General features: G+C 41.2%; 1 protein-coding gene and 2 pseudogenes across 12 annotated transcripts in view; 1 reads left to right on the forward strand and 2 right to left on the reverse strand.

Annotated features, from left to right (window-relative positions):
* Positions 1-15739, forward strand: part of BAZ1A (bromodomain adjacent to zinc finger domain 1A) — a 116065-nt gene that overhangs the window by 30003 nt on the left and 70323 nt on the right. For 8 of the 10 annotated variants that reach the window (XM_084792349.1, XM_084792350.1, XM_084792346.1 and 5 more), the window contains one exon: positions 11443-11721. The exons of 1 other annotated variant lie outside the window; for it this stretch is intronic. In XM_084792349.1, coding sequence (XP_084648475.1) covers positions 11443-11721 — 279 coding nt within the window. Of the gene's footprint in view, positions 1-11442; positions 11722-13354; positions 13544-15739 lie in introns of those variants that run through there. One more of the 10 variants, XM_084792355.1, reaches the window with a different exon arrangement.
* LOC311603406 (large ribosomal subunit protein uL24-like) lies at positions 4645-7432 on the reverse strand (annotated as a pseudogene). Its single transcript has 2 exons — positions 7378-7432; positions 4645-6105 (listed from the first exon to the last, which is right to left on the reverse strand). The product of its transcript is annotated as a large ribosomal subunit protein uL24-like (transcript).
* Positions 7884-8945, reverse strand: LOC311603323 (small ribosomal subunit protein eS7-like; annotated as a pseudogene). The gene has a single exon. The product of its transcript is annotated as a small ribosomal subunit protein eS7-like (transcript).

Here is a 15739-nt window from a genome sequence, read left to right on the forward strand (position 1 = left end):
TAGTTGTGTTAAGTCTTTAACTATCTCCCCATTCTCTTATATGGTAAAAAGTCTTCTTTCCAAAAATGCATTAGGGTGGATGGTATAGGATGATCTGTAGAAATAGAAGGAAACTTGCTTTAACTTACATCTTAAGTTGATTTGTATGAATTTAAAGATTACCTTTTATATTTTGAAAAACTTGTATTTGTCTGAAAACTTACCTATGCTTGCTCACTTACTTCAATTTTCTTTTTATTTCTTGAATATAAGTTTCTGCCATAATTAGTCTCAGAGAGGTTTCTTCCAGCTTCTAGCTTTGCTTGCTTCCCAGCACACCTCTAACTTCCTGGTTAGTAGTTTGTCCTACACTTTCATTGCTGAATGATGTTCTGTCTCTGTTGAAGTCTCTTCCTCTTTCCTTCCTAGGCCAAGGTGGCGGTCACCTCTTTCTGAAGAGTGTGCTAGGTTTCTCCGAGACCACATGTTCTTTAACACAGAGACTGTGACCAAGATGGACCGTCAGTCATATTACAGCAGTTTCCTCCCCTCTCCCCACAGATGGGGTTTCTCTGTGGAGCCTTGGCTGTTCTGGTCTCACCTTGTAGATCAGGCTGGCCTCCAACTCCGAGCGATCCTCCTGTCTCTGCCTCCCAAGTGCTGGGGTTACAGACATGCATCACCACGCCCGGCTCACAATTTTCTCTATTTAAATGGTCTGGACTAAATGTTTCTGAACTAATTGCTAACTTGTTTGACCTGTTCTCTGAGAAAAACCTATTACAAATAGCACATTAACTGTAGGCAAGTATACATGTGAAAGAGCATAATTTAGTTTCATGTCAGGTGAGGATTTACTATAATTTTGATTGGCCCCCAATTTTTGTTTTTGGTTATGAATTGTTAAAAAAATGACAGTTGGCTCTGAATACTAGAAATTATACATCTTAAATATGGTTTCTTAATGATTTGTTGTACTATCCAGTGACTTTTTTCTGTTTAGAATTGAAATTTTACATCTTTGAATCCATGTAAAGTTTAAAAATCTCTTCCACCTCAGACTAGAAAGCAGTCCAGCTTGCTTCAACCTGGAACAAGTGAAATCTCCAATGAAATAGTTGCAGTGAAAAAGATTTGACTAGCTTATAATACATTGTTTTTGTTGTTCATCACTTCCTTGTGTTAACTGAGCCCTTTTCATAAGAGTGGAAAGGTTTCAGGGTATTGATTAAACTTTAGGATTGCAATTGTAATCATATCTTCAGCACTTGATGACACTAGGATTTTAATTTATATTCCTAAGGCCCTCAACTTTGCTTTCCGCCGCTTACTCTCACATGGTGCTTTATATGAAGAATTCTGCCTGTTGTCAAAGGTTGTAGAAATGTGCACAAAGAAGCTAGAACGACAAGCTATTCAAGTTGACCTCCTAGGTTTGTATAGATGGCACCATTCTCTATTGTCAGCACAGCATTGGCCTTTACTGTATCCTCAGTGATTAAGCTCGAGGTAGTAAGTGCACAAATCAGGATGCTATTTATTTGTTTATGAATGACAAGTTTTGGCTGTGTAGCCCAAGCTGGCTAGGAACGTGAGATCTTCCTGCACTTGAGCTCTGGGATTACAGGCATGTGCCACCACACCTGGTGCAATCAATTTATCATGGAGCAAAATGCTTTTCATACCAGCCAGTTCTCACATTGGTGACAGAGTATGTAAAATCTAGTTATAGTGGAAAGCTATTTGGTGAGCACGCACTTTTCAAGGGAATGTGGATAGTCTTTCAAACTAGTGTCTTCAAGTTAAGTGTGTTTAGCTCTTTTTGGGGGATAAGTTGGCCGCATGTTTCTCATGTTGTGCTCACAAGTCATTTTTTCCTAGGGTAGAGCAGAGTTTCCTAAATGTTTTTTCAGCTCACTCATTCTTCCTTCCTTCCTTTTTTGTTTTTCTTTCTTTCTTTTTTTTTTTTTTTGAGACAGTTTCTCTGCCTGGGCTGTTCTGGAATTCAATTTATAGACCAAGCTGGCCTTGAACTTACAGAGATCTGCTTGCTTCTGCCTCTCCAAGTGCTGGTATTAAAGGCATGCACCACCACCCTCAGCTTTTAGCTTTATCTTTCCTATGCTTAGCAGGTTATGCTGTTTCATGTTAACACAGCTTTCTTCAGCCAAAGTGTGTGTATCAGTAGTTGTATCATAATGGATTGAAATAATAATCCATTTTGTCAGCCAGGCTGTGGTGGCACACTTAATCCTAGCACTCTGGTGGATCGCTGTGAGTTTGAGGCCAGCCTAGTCTAAAAAGTGAGTCCGGGACAGCCAAGACACAGAGAGACCCTGTCTCAAAAAACAAAACAAAAAATCCATTTTGTCTCACTATTGTGTAGCTTCTCAGTTTGGTTTTGCTTGTCCTCTGAGCTCATCCACTTAACTATGTCCAGTGGATGCAAAGCTGAGCCTGAGTAGAGTAAGAAATGAGATCTAACACTTGTGTGGGACTCTGAAGGGATGACTTTTCTCAGCCTAAGGGTACGAGAGTATCCCAAGGTACTTCAGAACAAGTGGTGGCGGGGAGCCACAGAGATAGCTCTGTGAGGTCTTAGCGTCATCTTTGTTATATTTATGAACACATGGCCGCCTGCATAATCTTTGTTATATTTATGAACACATGGCTGCCTGCCTCATCTTTGTTATATTGGTGAACACATGGCCCTCTGCCTCATCTTTGTTATATTGATGAAGACATGGCCCCCTGCATCATCTTTGTTATATTGGTGAACACATGGCCCTCTGCTTCATCTTTGTTACATTGGTGAACCCGTGGCTGCCTACATGCAAGGGCTGATGAACTTAGACTCCATGTCTAAGCAGTGCTGGGGTGGGAAGATGTTAGCAGTTAAGAACATTGGCTGTTCTTTTAGAAGACCTGGGTTCAGTTCCCAGGACTCACATTGCAGCTCACAACTGTGTGCAACTCTAGTTCTAGGGAATCCAGTAACTTCTGGCTTCCGTGGGCACCAGGCACGTATGTGGTGCATAGACAAACACGGCAAGCAAATATCCACATACCTACTAAAAAAATAAAATCACAATTCTAAGGAGTCTGCACACCTTTAGCTTTCTTTGCCAACAAATTGGGTTTTAGGTTGTTTACTATAACCTGATGGTCATCAAAATACAGTGAAAATTGGGCCAGCAGGATGGATGGCTCAGCATGCCGGGTGTGGTGGCGCACACCTTTAATCCCAGCATTCCAGAGGCAAAGGCAGGCCAATCACTGAGTTCGAGGCCAGCTTGCTACAAAGTGAGGCCAGGACAGCCAAGGCCACACAGAGAAACCCTGTCTCAGAAAACAAGGGGGCGAGGGGAAGGATGGCTCAGCACACCAGGTGTGGTGGTGCAGGCCTATAATCCCAGCATTTGGGAGACAGAGGCAGGTGGATCGCTGTGAGTTTGAGGCCAGCCTGGTCTACAAAGAATGCTAGGACAGCCAGGGCTGTTACACAAAGAAACTGTGTCTGGACAACCCCCCACCCCCAAAAAAAACCAACAAAAACCAAAACAACTCATGGATATATTTTGTTGTTTCCCTTGTCTCTGTGTATGGTGATTAAATGTCTGGTTTTGTTTTTGTTTTTAAAATTCTGTTATTCCTGTGCTTGCCCTCAGGAGTTGCCAGGAAGAAATTCCTCAGGTAGTTAAGCTCCCACTCAGAGACTTCAGATCCCACTCCTCAGGGCTGATTTTTCTCTTTTTTGGTTTTTGTTTTGTTTTTGTTTTTCAAGACCAGGTTTCTCTGTATAGCTTGGCTGTCTTGGACTTGCTTTGTAGATCAGGCTGACCTCGAACTCACAGTGATCTGACTGCCTCTGCCTCCGGAGTGCTGGGATTAAAGGTGTGCACCACCACACCAGGCCTGCCCTTTCTCTTTTTATGTGCTCTTCTGACACTATTTCCTTATTACCCTGGTGATCCTCTTGGGGCAGGGTTTCTCAACCTGTGGGTCACAACCTCTTTAGGCAAACCCCTTTCACTGGGGTCACCTAAGACCATCAGGAAACACAGATATTTACATTAGGATTTATAACTAACAAAATTACAGTTATGAGGTAGCAAGAAAAATAATTTTATGGTTGTGGTCCTCAACATAAGGAACTGTATTGAAGGGTCACAGCATTAGGAAGGTTGATAACCACTGTCTTAGGATCTTCTTTGCACATAACAATCCTTGATCTAAAATAAAATAAAATAAAAATAAATTCATACTTGTTTTGAGTCCATGTATACTATGGGTATTTGTTTAGAATTATCTCATTTAATTTTTTTACATAAACTTTTATGAAGCATACCTCCATTTTATAGAAGGGGAACCACGTTCAGAGAGATTATGCAACTTACCCAAAGAAAAGTGATGAAGTCAGACATTTCCTCTCTTCCTCTGCCTAAACACACATAAAAATGAATGGACCATCCATTGAGGGTCTATGTGTTTACTCTTGCCATATTTCTTTGGAGAGATTTTGAAAATGCTGAGATAATCTGTCTCCCTAGTGAGAAACGTCTCCAATATGATAAACAGTACAAGTCACATATTTCTTATGAGGCCAGCATAGCGGAAACACGGGCGAGGAGACTGGTTACTGTTGCTGAGAGTTGGGGAAGCAGAAAGAGATGCTAGGTGGGAGCTGTAAAGAACCCTTTTAAAGCAAGGGAAACTATGGTAAGAGCAACACTGAGGCATGGGGTTGAGTTTCGCTTAAAATTGGTCTTCTCCACATCAGCACCAGAGCATGTCTCACTTTTATCAGTGTTTCTTAAGGTTTTAACATTATTGCTGTTTTCCAGCTTTGTACCACCTGCAGATTTTAGGAACCTGTGCTTTACGCCATCTCTGGCAAAGGCAGCATTAAATAAAATGCAAAATAAAATATCATTAGAGTGGTTTTTAAAAATTAGATGCTTGCCTGGCCGTGGTGGCGCCTGCCTTAATCCCAGCAGTTGGGAGGCAGAGGCAGGTGGATCTCTGAGTTCGAGGCCAGCCTTGGTCTATAAAGTGAGTCCAGAACAGTCAAGGCTACACAGAGAAACTCTGTCTCAAAAAAACAATAAAATAAAATAAAAGTTAGATGCTGTGATTTTATTTTTAAAAATTACTGGCTGGCTGAGCATGATGGCGTGTGCCTTTAATCCCAGTACTTGGAAGGCAGAGACAAGCGGATAGCTGTGAGTTCAAGGCCAGCCTGGTCTACAAAGTGAGTCTAGAACAGCCAAGGCTACACAGAGAAACCCTGTCTCAAACCCACCCACCCCCCCAAAAAATTACAGGCTGTTTATAACTGAGTGTAAAAATATATTTTCCACCTATCTTGCTGGTATCTTTATAATATAGGGCATGTTAATTCTGTTATGCCCATGTTCTAATCTGCTCCTATCTATGACCCTCTCAGGGAAGAAATTATTTTTATTTTTGTGGGCAGGGGAATGCTTTAGATCTTTGTTATTGGATTGTCCTGGAGCTATTGGATTGTATCTGGCTAGTAAAGTTTCAGCCTTTAAATAATGTACATTTTATGTTCATCTGAATTGTATATGATGTTCCTTAATTCTTTTTTTCCTTTTTCTTTTTTTTTTTTGCTTTTCAAGACAGGGTTTCCCTGTGTAGCCTTGACTGTCTTTTTTAACTACTTAAACAGTCTTTAATGAGAGGCCTCTACTCTTGAATCTTCTCGATGGTTTCTTCCTTGAATTTGCCCTTTTACTTTCCTACTTGTTGGGACTTGGCTCTCCTTTCCAGGATCTTCTTATGGTCTTTGTCCAGCTCTAGCCTGGTGATGCCCACGTGGACAGTGCTACCATTAGCCTTTTGCTGCACTCGTTCAATGTAGATGACATACTTTTTCCTGTACACCTGGACTACTTTACCAATCCTCTGGCCTTTGTAGTGTCCTCGGAAAACCTGCACTTCATCCTGCTTTTGAATGGGCATGCTCTTTGGAAAGAGGGGAAGACATGGTCTTCCTCGGAATATGAGAAGGTGCATTGAAATGGTGTTTGCAGTTCTTGCTTCGGTCAGAAGTCCTGAAGGGATTGAACTTCAGTTTGGCGGCTGCAATCCAGTGATAGCCACCTCCTTAATTCTGAAATCCACTAGGCTTTTTTTCTAATCCCCAACAAATTAACAGCGTGTTGCACTTTGTCTTTTAGCTTGCTAACTAGAGTTAGTAGACTTTAGAATATGTTAATATGTTTTTAGGAAAGATTTTTACCTTGCAGCTCAGAATTGTTCCTTATGAAACAATGGTAAAGAGGAAAGGTCACTGTATATTTTTGTGTGTGAAGGGACAGATAACAAATATTTCAGACTGTTCTGGTCACAGTGTCTCCCACACTGCCATACAAATGAAGCGAGAAAGTAGAGAGTACATAGAGTGAGGATGTGATTGTGTGCCAGTAAAATTAAGTACAATAGAAGGCTGCATTTGGCTGCTTCTTCTTCTTTTTTTTTCAAGACAGGGTTTCTTTATGTAGACTTAGCTGTCCTGGACTCATTTTGCAGACCAGCCTGGCCTTGAACTCACAGAGATCCACCTGCCTCTGCCTCCCAAGTGCTGGGATTACAGGCATGCACCACCACGCCCAGCTGGATTTGGCTTCTAAGCAGTATCATATCCCTATCCTAAGGAGGATTATTGAAGAATACAGTCATAAATCAGGTGTGATGTATGTTAGCTTAAATTATTTATATTAAATAACACTTCTCACTTTGCATTTTCTTTCTGCTTACAATAGTAAAACAAACTTGTAATGTAGATGTTGAAGAGACAGGGCAACCCACTCCTTGAAGTTGGCATTGGCTTCATATTTGGGTGTGAGTAATGAAGGTTCAAGTGTGAGCAGAATGACAAAGTGAGCAGAGGTGGAGGTGTGCATAGAGATGGCTCTGCTCTGCTGGGGTGATGACGACAGAGCCACAGTGGGGGAGTCTTGTTTTACCTCCTACCTCCTGAGGGTTGGACTCTGTGTACAAATGTAGCAAAAACTGTCCAGAAACTAAAGGAAATAAAAGAACATGAAGGTTTTGCAGGAGATAAGAGGAACCTCATGGGAGGGAGCGGGGCAGCTTGTATCATTCAGTTCCTATCCTGTTTTGTTTTGTATTTTACATCCATCCATCCATCCATCCATCCGTCTATCTAATTTTTTTCTCCCTATCGTTTATGTGCACGCACATGAGTTTGTATCAGTCACAAAACGCGTGAGAGTTGATTCTTTGTGCCATGTGGGGTCAGGGAATCAAACTCAGGTCAGGCTTGGTGACAACCTGCTGAGCTGTTGCACTGGCACTTATCCTCTTGTTCTACCTGGTAAAGTGCTTAGTGGCTGCTTTTGGCACTTGTACGATTGTTCACTTTGATAATTTTGGACAAGGTTAAGTCTAGTGTCTGTCGAAACATGCTTTATACTTAACTGCACCCGGCAGAGAATTCAGATGCCTTATGATGCACCGAATATCCTAGGTACTTGGCTGATAGAGCTAAAGCTTGGCCATGTGGGCCATTAACCACTTGGAATGCTTTGGTGTGGGTGGGTGGATCTAATATACAGAAATGTAAATGTATATCCATTTTATTCTGTATGCTTGAAAATCACTTTTAGCTATATCTTTGTCTACCTCTTAGTTAGTAAATTACTATGACATAAGATTTCTTGCTTATTAGAAATAGGTTCCCACCCACCCACCCCCACATACACATACTGGTATTCTTTAACTTTATGCTTTCTTTTTTTGTTTTTTTGTTTTTGAGACAAGGATTTTTTGTGTAGTTCTTGGCTGTCCTAGAACTTTCTCTGTAGACCAGGCTGGCTTCAAACTCAAGAGATCTGACTGCCTCTGCCTCCCCAGCACTGGGATTAAAGGCCTGTGCCACCACTTAGCACCAGGGTAACCTTTCTTTCTTTCTTTCTTTCTTTCTTTCTTTCTTTCTTTCTTTCTTTCAACTATGAATGACACTTTATTCAGTCATTTTCTTTCTTTTCTTTCTTTTTGGCTTTTGGAGACAGGGTTTCTCTGTGTAGCCTTGGCTGTCCGGGACTCACTTTGTAGAGCAGGCTGGCCTCGAACTCACAGTGATCCACCTGTCTCTGCCTCTGCCTCCTGAGTGCTGGAATTAAAGGCATGGGCCACCACGCCCAGCTTCAGTCCTTTTCTTTACAACCGAAACTCTAGGAATTCAAAGGTCTTGCCTTTGAGCTTCTTGTACACACCAGAAAAGGTTTCCTCCTTATGCCCCACGTTGCTCTGCTGTGCTTTGTCTAAATGACCGTTTATGAGCTGCCTGCCATTCCGTTTCACACGGATCCTCATAACCAAAATTTCCCCTGGGAAGACCAAGCCCTCAAGAACGGCGTCGTGCTCTGCTGTCAGGGTGCCACTTCTGGGGCTCTTCTACTTATTTTTCCTTCGGCTTTTCTGGGTTGGCAGAATCCTCCTCTGAGCAAGGAAGGCTACCTGCTTCCCACTGAACTTTTTCTCCAATTCACGAACTAGCTGGGTTTGGATTTTCTGGAAAGATTTCAGCTGAGGAACTGGTACAAAAATTATGATAGCATTCAGACCACCTCCAGCTTCAGTTTCCTTGGCCACAGTGATGTTGAGTCCCCACAGCTGAGCTTGAGATCTGAGCTCATCTCCAGCTCCAGCCGTGAAATGCCAGACTCAAATTTGTCCAGCTTCTCACCTTTGGGCTTAACAGTCTTGGCGCTGGATCTGAACATGGCTTCGTCCTTACGGAGTGCCGGCTTAGAAGGACACACAGCTTTCACGAGAACCACTTTATGCTTTCTTTAAGACCTAAGCTTAATACCACTTGAAAAAAAAGTTCTAGAATTTTCTGATCCATTTTGCCTGCTTCTGAATTCTCTTGTTAGTATACCTGTTTGTCTCTTATAAAAAAAACCATTTGTTGTTACATCAAAATATACTTCAAAAAAGTCTCTTCCTATAGATTCAAAGTCATCTAAGTTGACATCTGTGGGTGTTTTTTTTTAAAAGACTTTTAATTAATTAATTAATTAATTAATTAATTTTGTTTTTGTTTGTTTGGTTTTTTTTTGAGACAAGGTTTCTCTGTGTAGCCCTGGTTCTCCTAGACTTGCTTTGTAGACCAGGCCGGCCTATGCCTGCCTTTGGCTCCGAGTGCTGCCATAACATGTGTGCACCACCCCACCACGCCTGGCTGACAAGATTCTTATTTTTAATTACGTGTATGTATGTGGGTATATGCATATGAGTGCAGTTATCTTAAGGGGCCAGAGGCATCTGATTCCTGGAAGCTGGAGTTACAGACAATTGTGAGCTACTTACATGGGTGCTAGGATTCATACTCAAGTCCATTTAAAGAACAGTAAGTGCCCTCTCTCAGTAAGTGCTTCCCCCCACCCCCGTTTGTTTGTTTGTTTGTTTTTGTTTTTGTTTTTTTAGACAGGTTTCTTTGTGTAGCTCTGGCTATCCTGGAACTCACTTTGTAGACTAGGCTGGCCTTGAACTCACAAAGATCCACCTCACTCTGCCTCCCATGTGCTGGGACCAAAGGTGTGTGCCTCCACTGCCCAGCTCGCAGTAAGTGCTCTCGACCGCCAAGTCAGCTTTCCAGCATTGCTCATTGTCATCATCATCATTATTTTTGTTATTGTTGTTGCTGTTATTTCATTTTATTGTGATTGGTTTCTTTTTTTAAAAAATTTTTATTGCTACCTTGATATATGTACAAATGAAGGAATCCTAATAAGCATGCCCCAAATGATCTTTAAAGAGCTTATAAGGATAATATGTAAGATAGATACATTAGCCAGGAAGTAGACCCAGGCCGTTTTAGGAGCGATAGAAGAGTTCAGGAAGGCAAAAGTTGCAAAGAATGACTTGCTCATACTGTTGACATAGTTCTGCAGAGAAGGACAAAAGTTTACCATGGCCCTTCCAGTTGGGTACCTGTTATTAACTTTTTGCATATGTTACATTTTTAAAATTTAGAACCTCTTTGTAAAATGATGCATGAGTACATGTTAAATAAAAATTCAAGCAATGTGGAAATGTTTAGGACCATACACATACATCTTTTCTTCCCATAGGAACATCTGTCTACAGTGTGTCTATAAAGACACATTTTTGTGGTTATAATATATGTGTGTGGGCTTTTTTTAAAAATTCAGTTTTTTCTACCCAATCTCCCTTTGAAGTTTTTCGATTTCATAGGTTTCTTGAACTTTAAAAGGAACTAGAAGCCTTGGCTTGGTGGCGCCGCCTATAATCCCAGCCCTCGGAGGCAGAGGCAGGTGGTTCTCTGAGTTTGCGGCTAGGCTGGTCTACAGAGCGAGTCCAAGACAGCCAAGGCTACACAGAGAGAAACTCTCTTGAAAAACAAAAACAAAACAAAACAAAAGAAAAGAAAAGAGAAAGAAACTAGGTATACACTTAGAAAATAAAGATTCATATTAAGAAATTACTTCTGTTCAAAAAGGCACTGCACATAGAATAGTAGTTTTATCCTATCCCTAGCAGTTACCATGTGCTGCTGTTTGGTTGGTTTCTGACACAGGATCTCAGGTAGCTTAGACTTAGCCCTGATCCTCCTGTCTCCTCCTCCCAAGTGTTGCATTTACTGGCATATGCCAGCACTCCTGGCACTGTGGCTTATCTTTTGAGAGAGACTTAAACTGTAGCTTAGGCTGAACTGAAACTTACTTTGGAGGCCTTGAAAATGTTGGGATCTCCTGCTTAAGCCTCCTGAGTGCTGGGGTTGATTACTCACGAGTGAGCCACTTATGCCCAGCTTATGTATCTGATTTTTATTCACCATTTCCAAAATCTCTGCTTTTGCAAGTTTTTTCCTCCTCACCCTATTTCCTGCCTTCCCTTCTTTTCCTTTGTATTGTTGTTGCTTCTTTCCTTTTTCTATTTTGTTTTGCTGCAAATCTAAAGTTGTTTCTTACTGTAAAAAGAAAATAAAGGAAAGCTCAAATTTGAAATAAGGTTGTTTGCCCCTTTACCCCTCTTAGATTAAGACTCTTGCACTGCTTACTCACTGACTTTTCATCATGTAAAATATTTAGTTTTTTCTCTTATTGTTATATGCCTAGATTTATTAGTTTTTCCACTATTAAGGACTGTTAAAAAGCCATGGTTAATTTGATATTAGTGTTGTGATTGCTTTTCAACACAAAGCTTGAAAGTTAAAAGGAAAAGAAAGGTTGACTCTGCTCTCAGTTTGGTTCTAAACTTCAGAACGGGTACAGCCTGTCCAGCTGTCGCTGATACCACATCTACACTGCAGTGTTAACTAACATCGAGCTGTATTAATGAGTAATTTGATGAGGTGTCTAGGGGAAAAGATCATAAAGGTGTCAATTTTAATGTAAAGTCTATGCAATGATAGGTAATGGGATTTTGTTTTTGTTTCTTAATCAGTGACTTTTTTGAACGAACCATTCTGTGCAACAGCCTTGTGTGGAGTTGTGCTGTGACGGGTAGACCTGGACTGACATATCAGGAAGCACTTGAATCAGAAAAAAAAGCAAGACAGAATCTTCAGAGTTTCCCAGATCCACTAATTATTCCAGTTTTGTACTTGACCAACCTTACCCATCGTTCACGCTTACACGAAATTTGTGATGATATCTTTGCATATGTCAAGGACCGCTATTTTGTTGAAGAAACTGTGGAAGTCATTAGGAACAATGGTACAAGGTAAAGTACTTTTAATTTTTCATCTTGATAAGCATAGATTGCACAGAAGTCAATATATAGCCAGGTGTGGTGCTACCTGCCTTAGGGAAGCTAAGACAGGAGCATTGTGAGTTCTAGGCTACCTTGGCCCACGCAGCAAGACTGTCTAAAACCAAAGGTGAAATTTGGAGAAGGTGATCTGAGGAAACCTTTGCTTTTGCTTTCATCTAGCTACCCTGTTAGCCCACAGATTTGTTCTGTGGTAGCTACTTTTTACATGTCATTTCATTTATGTGCTACCAAAAATACGTACATGTGTGTTATACATCTGTTCAAAACATACATAAACATTGTCCTCCTTTTAATATAATAAGTAATGTTCTCCATAAGTCTTCACTTGAAATATATTTGAGATTATGTTCCATAAACCATTTAACTTGGCATAAATAAATTCCTTTTTTTTTGTTTTGTTATTCGAGACAGGGTTTCTCTGTGTAGCCTTGGCTGTTCTGGACTCACTTTGTAGACCAGGCTGGCCTCGAAACCTACAGAGATCCGCCTGCCTCTGCCTCCCAAGTGTTGGCATTAAAGGTGTGCGCCACCACCGCCCAGACTAGATAAATTTCCTTTTTACGTAGACATTCCATATTTTAAAAGCCTAAAAAAAATGGCATCTATCATATCCTCATACTAGATAATAGTTTAAATATACTTGTATGTTTTGATGGCTTACAGTATTTTATTTAACAAAACTAGAATTATGTTGAACATAACAGTCCACTTGTATATTTCTGTCTCTCTCTTTTTTTTTCTTTTAGGTTTTTTTTTTTTTGAGACAGGGTTTCTCTGTGTAGCCTTGGCTATCCTGGACTCACTTTGTAGACCAGGCTGACCTCAAACTCAGAGAGCCACCTGCCTCTGCCTCCCTGAGTCCTGGGATTACAGGCATGCACCACCACGTGTTGCTATATTTCTGTCTCTTAAAAAAAAAACTTTTCACATACCTTTATTGAGACACTAGTCTATACAAAGCCCTTGGTTTGACCCCCCCAACTCCATAAACTATGTGTGGTGGTGCTCGTCTGTGGTCTCAGCACTCCTGCACCCTGTAAGGTAAAGTCAGGAGGTTAGAAGTGCAGGGTTCTCCTTTGCTACATCACAAACTCAAAGCCAGCTTGGGATAGATGAGACCCTGTCACAGTAAATAGAACAGAAAGAAAGCAAAACTGCTCCTATTGCTGGCCCTGCTAATACCATGCTTGTAATATTCAAGAGACAGGAGGATTGCCACGAGGTCAGCTTTATGTATATAGTCCCAGGCCAGCTAGGGCTGCATAGGAAGATTTGTCTCAAAACAAAGACAAAAAAAGCAGGCTATGGTAGTACATGCCTATAATTCCAACAATTGATGGCAAGAGGCAAGGGAATTAAAAGTTCAAGGTTATCCTCAGCTACATACTGAGTTCGAGGCTAGCCTGGACTATAAGAGAACTTGTCTTAACGATGAAAGGGCCAGAATGATAGCTTAGTCGGCAAGTGCTTGCCTCAAAAGCGTGAGGACCTGAGTTCAGTCTCTTAGAACCTATACAATTAAAAATCAGGCAATAATAGCATAAATCTTATAATCCCAGCAAGAAAGGGGTGGGTAACTAGTAGATTTCTGGATTTGTTGGCCAACTAAGGACAGCCTACGGGACAAGGACCAGGCCAGTGAGAGACCCTGTCTCAAAACAAAAAACAAAAACCGAAGTGGATACCATCTGAGGAAGGACAGCTGAAGCTGTCCTGTGGCTTCCACACTCACACAGGCACACCAGTACTCCAGGTGACGATGTGTACACAGGTAAATGAGGGCTCATGCTGTAATCCCAGCACTTGAAAAACTGAGGTTAGGAGGATCGCTGTGAGTTCCAGGTCAACCCGAACTATAGACTAAGACTGTTTCAAAAAATAAAGGAAAAAAGGTCATGGTGTAAATGTGATTTTGGAGACTAATGCGTGAGGTGTGATACCCTGAGAAAGCAGATTATTGTGTTTATAGGAACAATGGACACATATTTGGTGACTGGCTCTTTTTTCCCTTATGGCTAATGGCATAATGGCATTCCCTTATGGCAAATATGTCCTACAATTTATAAATTATTGTGAAATATAAACTTTTAGGAATATGGCTTGCACATAAAAATATAGTGTTTTTTTTTTCTGTATCTTTTGTCTTAAAAGTAGGAATATATAGAGGTGTATACACACACACACACACACACACACACACACACACACACACACACACGTCTGTGACAGTACTGAGTTGGGATCCTTTTAGAAGGGGAAAGTTTGGAGACAGACATTTCATTGAATCTCATTAGGGAAACACGCCTGTTCTTGTTGAACAGTCTGTAAAATACAAGAGATTGTTTTTCTAGGGGGGCAGAGAGATGTCATAAGTGCTCGTCCTGAGAGCCTAGGTTCAGTTCCCAGCACCCACACCAGGAAGCTCACAACCTCCGGTCACAGCTGCTCCAGGGTGTCTGGCTCCCATAGGTGCCTATAGGCATGTGACATACACTCACACAGGCATATAAATAAAAACAAATCTTTAAAAGATGAAAGTGTCTTCTGAACAATAATAAATCTTAAGTTTCCTTATATATTAGCCAGCATTGAACTCAACAGCCTGCCTGTCTGCCTGTCCCATATTTACTGGCCTTTTTGTTGTTGTTTTGAGACAGGGTCTTACTATGTAGCTCTGGCTGTACTGGGATTATGTAGACCAGGCTGGCCTGGAATTCACTATGTAGACCAGGCTGGCCTTGAACTCAGATCCATGAGCCACTGCCGCCCATAGACCACCATAAAACATTAAAAACTTTTAATTACATTTATTTATTCAGTTTTGTGTGTGGGTGTGGGTGTATACCATGGCACACATGTGGGAGTGAGATGGGTAGGTCCTTTTTTTCTACCACGTGGGTCTGGGTGTTAACTTCAGGCTGTCAGGCTTGGCAAGCAGGCACTTTTACACATTGAGCCATCTCACTAGCTTCTATATTGGCCTTTAAGTTGTTGTTTTATTTTAAATTTTATTTTATTTATTTTATGTATATGAGTGCTTTGCCTATATATGTGTCCTATGAGCGTGCCTGGTGCTCACAGAGGTCAAAATGGCGCTTTGGTTCCCTTGGAGCTAGAATTACAGATGGTTGTTAGAGACCATGTGGGTGCTGACAGCCAAACCATGTCCTCTGTAAGAACAAAAGTACTCTGTTTATTTTTTAGTTTTTGAATGTAACTTTTTAAAAATTAATTTATTATGTATACAGTACTCTGATTGCATGTACACCTGCAGGCCAAAAGAAGGCATTACATCTCATTATAGATGTTTGTGAGCCACATGTAGTTGCTGGGAATTGAACTCAGGACATCTGGAAGACCTAACAGTGCTCTTAACCTCTGAGCCATCTCTCCAGCCCGAAAAAGTACTTTTAAACCAACCACTGAATTACCTTTCCAGCCATTTTTTTTTTTTTAATCTCAGGCTGGCCTTGAATCTGCTATATAGTCAAAGATGGCTCTATAATCCTGATTTTGTCTCTATCTCTAAGTGCTAGGTTTGACCATTCTTGAGATTACACCTAAGGTTTCCCCCTATTATATACAGCATTCTAATTATGTTCTCTAAAAATAATGCATACAGCCCTTCATAGCTGCACGCATATGTATTCTCCACTACTTAGCAGACTGAGGCTGGGAGATCTTGAGGGCAAGGCCTGTATCTGTGGAGAGATCTAGGGCATAACTTTGATTTGAAAGGTGAATGCCTAAGAGAGTAGACCCTTCAGGTCACCCTGCTAGGAAGCAGCTGCCTAGGGCAGGGAATAGTAAGTGCAATTGAGAGTGCCTGAACAGATAGAGCCTTCAGGACACCCTGCTCGAAAACAGCTGTCTAGGAAGTGGTTCCCTAGGTTTAGCTGTAGAGCTGCTGCAGCTGTGGTGATCAGATATCCTACTTGGAAATCTGCATTTCCAAGGGAGAGGAAAG

Source organism: Acomys minous (genome assembly GCF_964271855.1).
Source record: "Acomys minous genome assembly, chromosome: 8".
Classification (NCBI taxonomy): domain Eukaryota; kingdom Metazoa; phylum Chordata; class Mammalia; order Rodentia; family Muridae; genus Acomys; species Acomys minous.